This window comes from Branchiostoma floridae, chromosome 3, assembly GCF_000003815.2.
Source record: "Branchiostoma floridae strain S238N-H82 chromosome 3, Bfl_VNyyK, whole genome shotgun sequence".
Lineage (NCBI taxonomy): Eukaryota > Metazoa > Chordata > Leptocardii > Amphioxiformes > Branchiostomatidae > Branchiostoma > Branchiostoma floridae.
Genome location: NC_049981.1, coordinates 6,720,874 through 6,721,821, shown reverse-complemented (window position 1 = coordinate 6,721,821; position 948 = coordinate 6,720,874). Strand labels below are relative to the sequence as shown.

Here is a 948-nt window from a genome sequence, read left to right as displayed (position 1 = left end):
ACATTCAAAATATTTCAAACGAAACGTCAAAATCAAAACCAACTAATTAGGACTCAGAAGTCACATTGCCTTCTGATGCCCCTTTTTCAATAGGAGGGCGTTCTCGCCGTGATCTATCTGCGACCCAAAATTTGACGTATGCCTCAACTAATTGTATAGAAAAGAAATGTATATTTTATACTTTCTGTGTGTTTTGTTTTTTACTTCTCAGTCACACTTTTGCGTTTTGTATGACATACCCGGGGTACCTAGTGTGAAAGCGAGGATTAGACATATCATATTTAGGTCACAGTGAGAGCTCGGCGCCATCACCGTGTAGTGTAAAGGGTCGTGAACAACATTTATTCATCCATTCATTGATCAATTCATTCATTTATGTTTACCATGCAGGTAGAGAAAGGCTGGCGGCTGGAGTACACGGCTGTGTCCGAGGACAGCACCTACTGTCCGGAGGAGTTTGATGAGTTCTTCAACCAGAGGAGACGGTGGATCCCCTCAACTGTCGCCAACCAGCTGGAACTGCTGCGGAAATGGGCGAACGGACAGATGATCAACGACTACGTCTCCAGGCTCTTCATACTGTATCAGGGCTTTCTGTTGTTCTCTACCATGAGTGGACCGTCTACTGTTATCCTCATCATAGCTGGTAAATGCCCTAACTTGATATACATGCAGTCGACTTCCTCCGAAGTGTTCCTTTAGCCTTGCCAGGCCTCGCATATAGTTGTAGTTGCATATTAGTAGCACTTAAACTTGAACATTAAGATATATGTAGAGAGTACTAAGTAACAATTAGACGCAGTGCGCAGTCCGTATATAGAATGCATAGGCATTTTATATACGGACATGTAGATACTATACGTAGATGGACTTCCTCTAACAAGAATGTAGTTCGACTTCTCAGTACTCATACGTGTACCTGCACATTTGGATATGCGAGTATTCAGA

General features: G+C 42.7%; 1 protein-coding gene across 1 annotated transcript in view; it reads left to right on the top strand.

Moving 5' to 3' along the window:
• LOC118411195 overlaps positions 1 to 948 on the top strand; it is an 18,851-nt gene that overhangs the window by 16,661 nt on the left and 1,242 nt on the right. Inside the window, exon 13 of the mRNA XM_035813273.1 lies at positions 391 to 646. Within this exon, the coding sequence (XP_035669166.1) occupies positions 391 to 646 (256 nt within the window). The remainder of the gene's footprint in view (positions 1 to 390; positions 647 to 948) is intronic.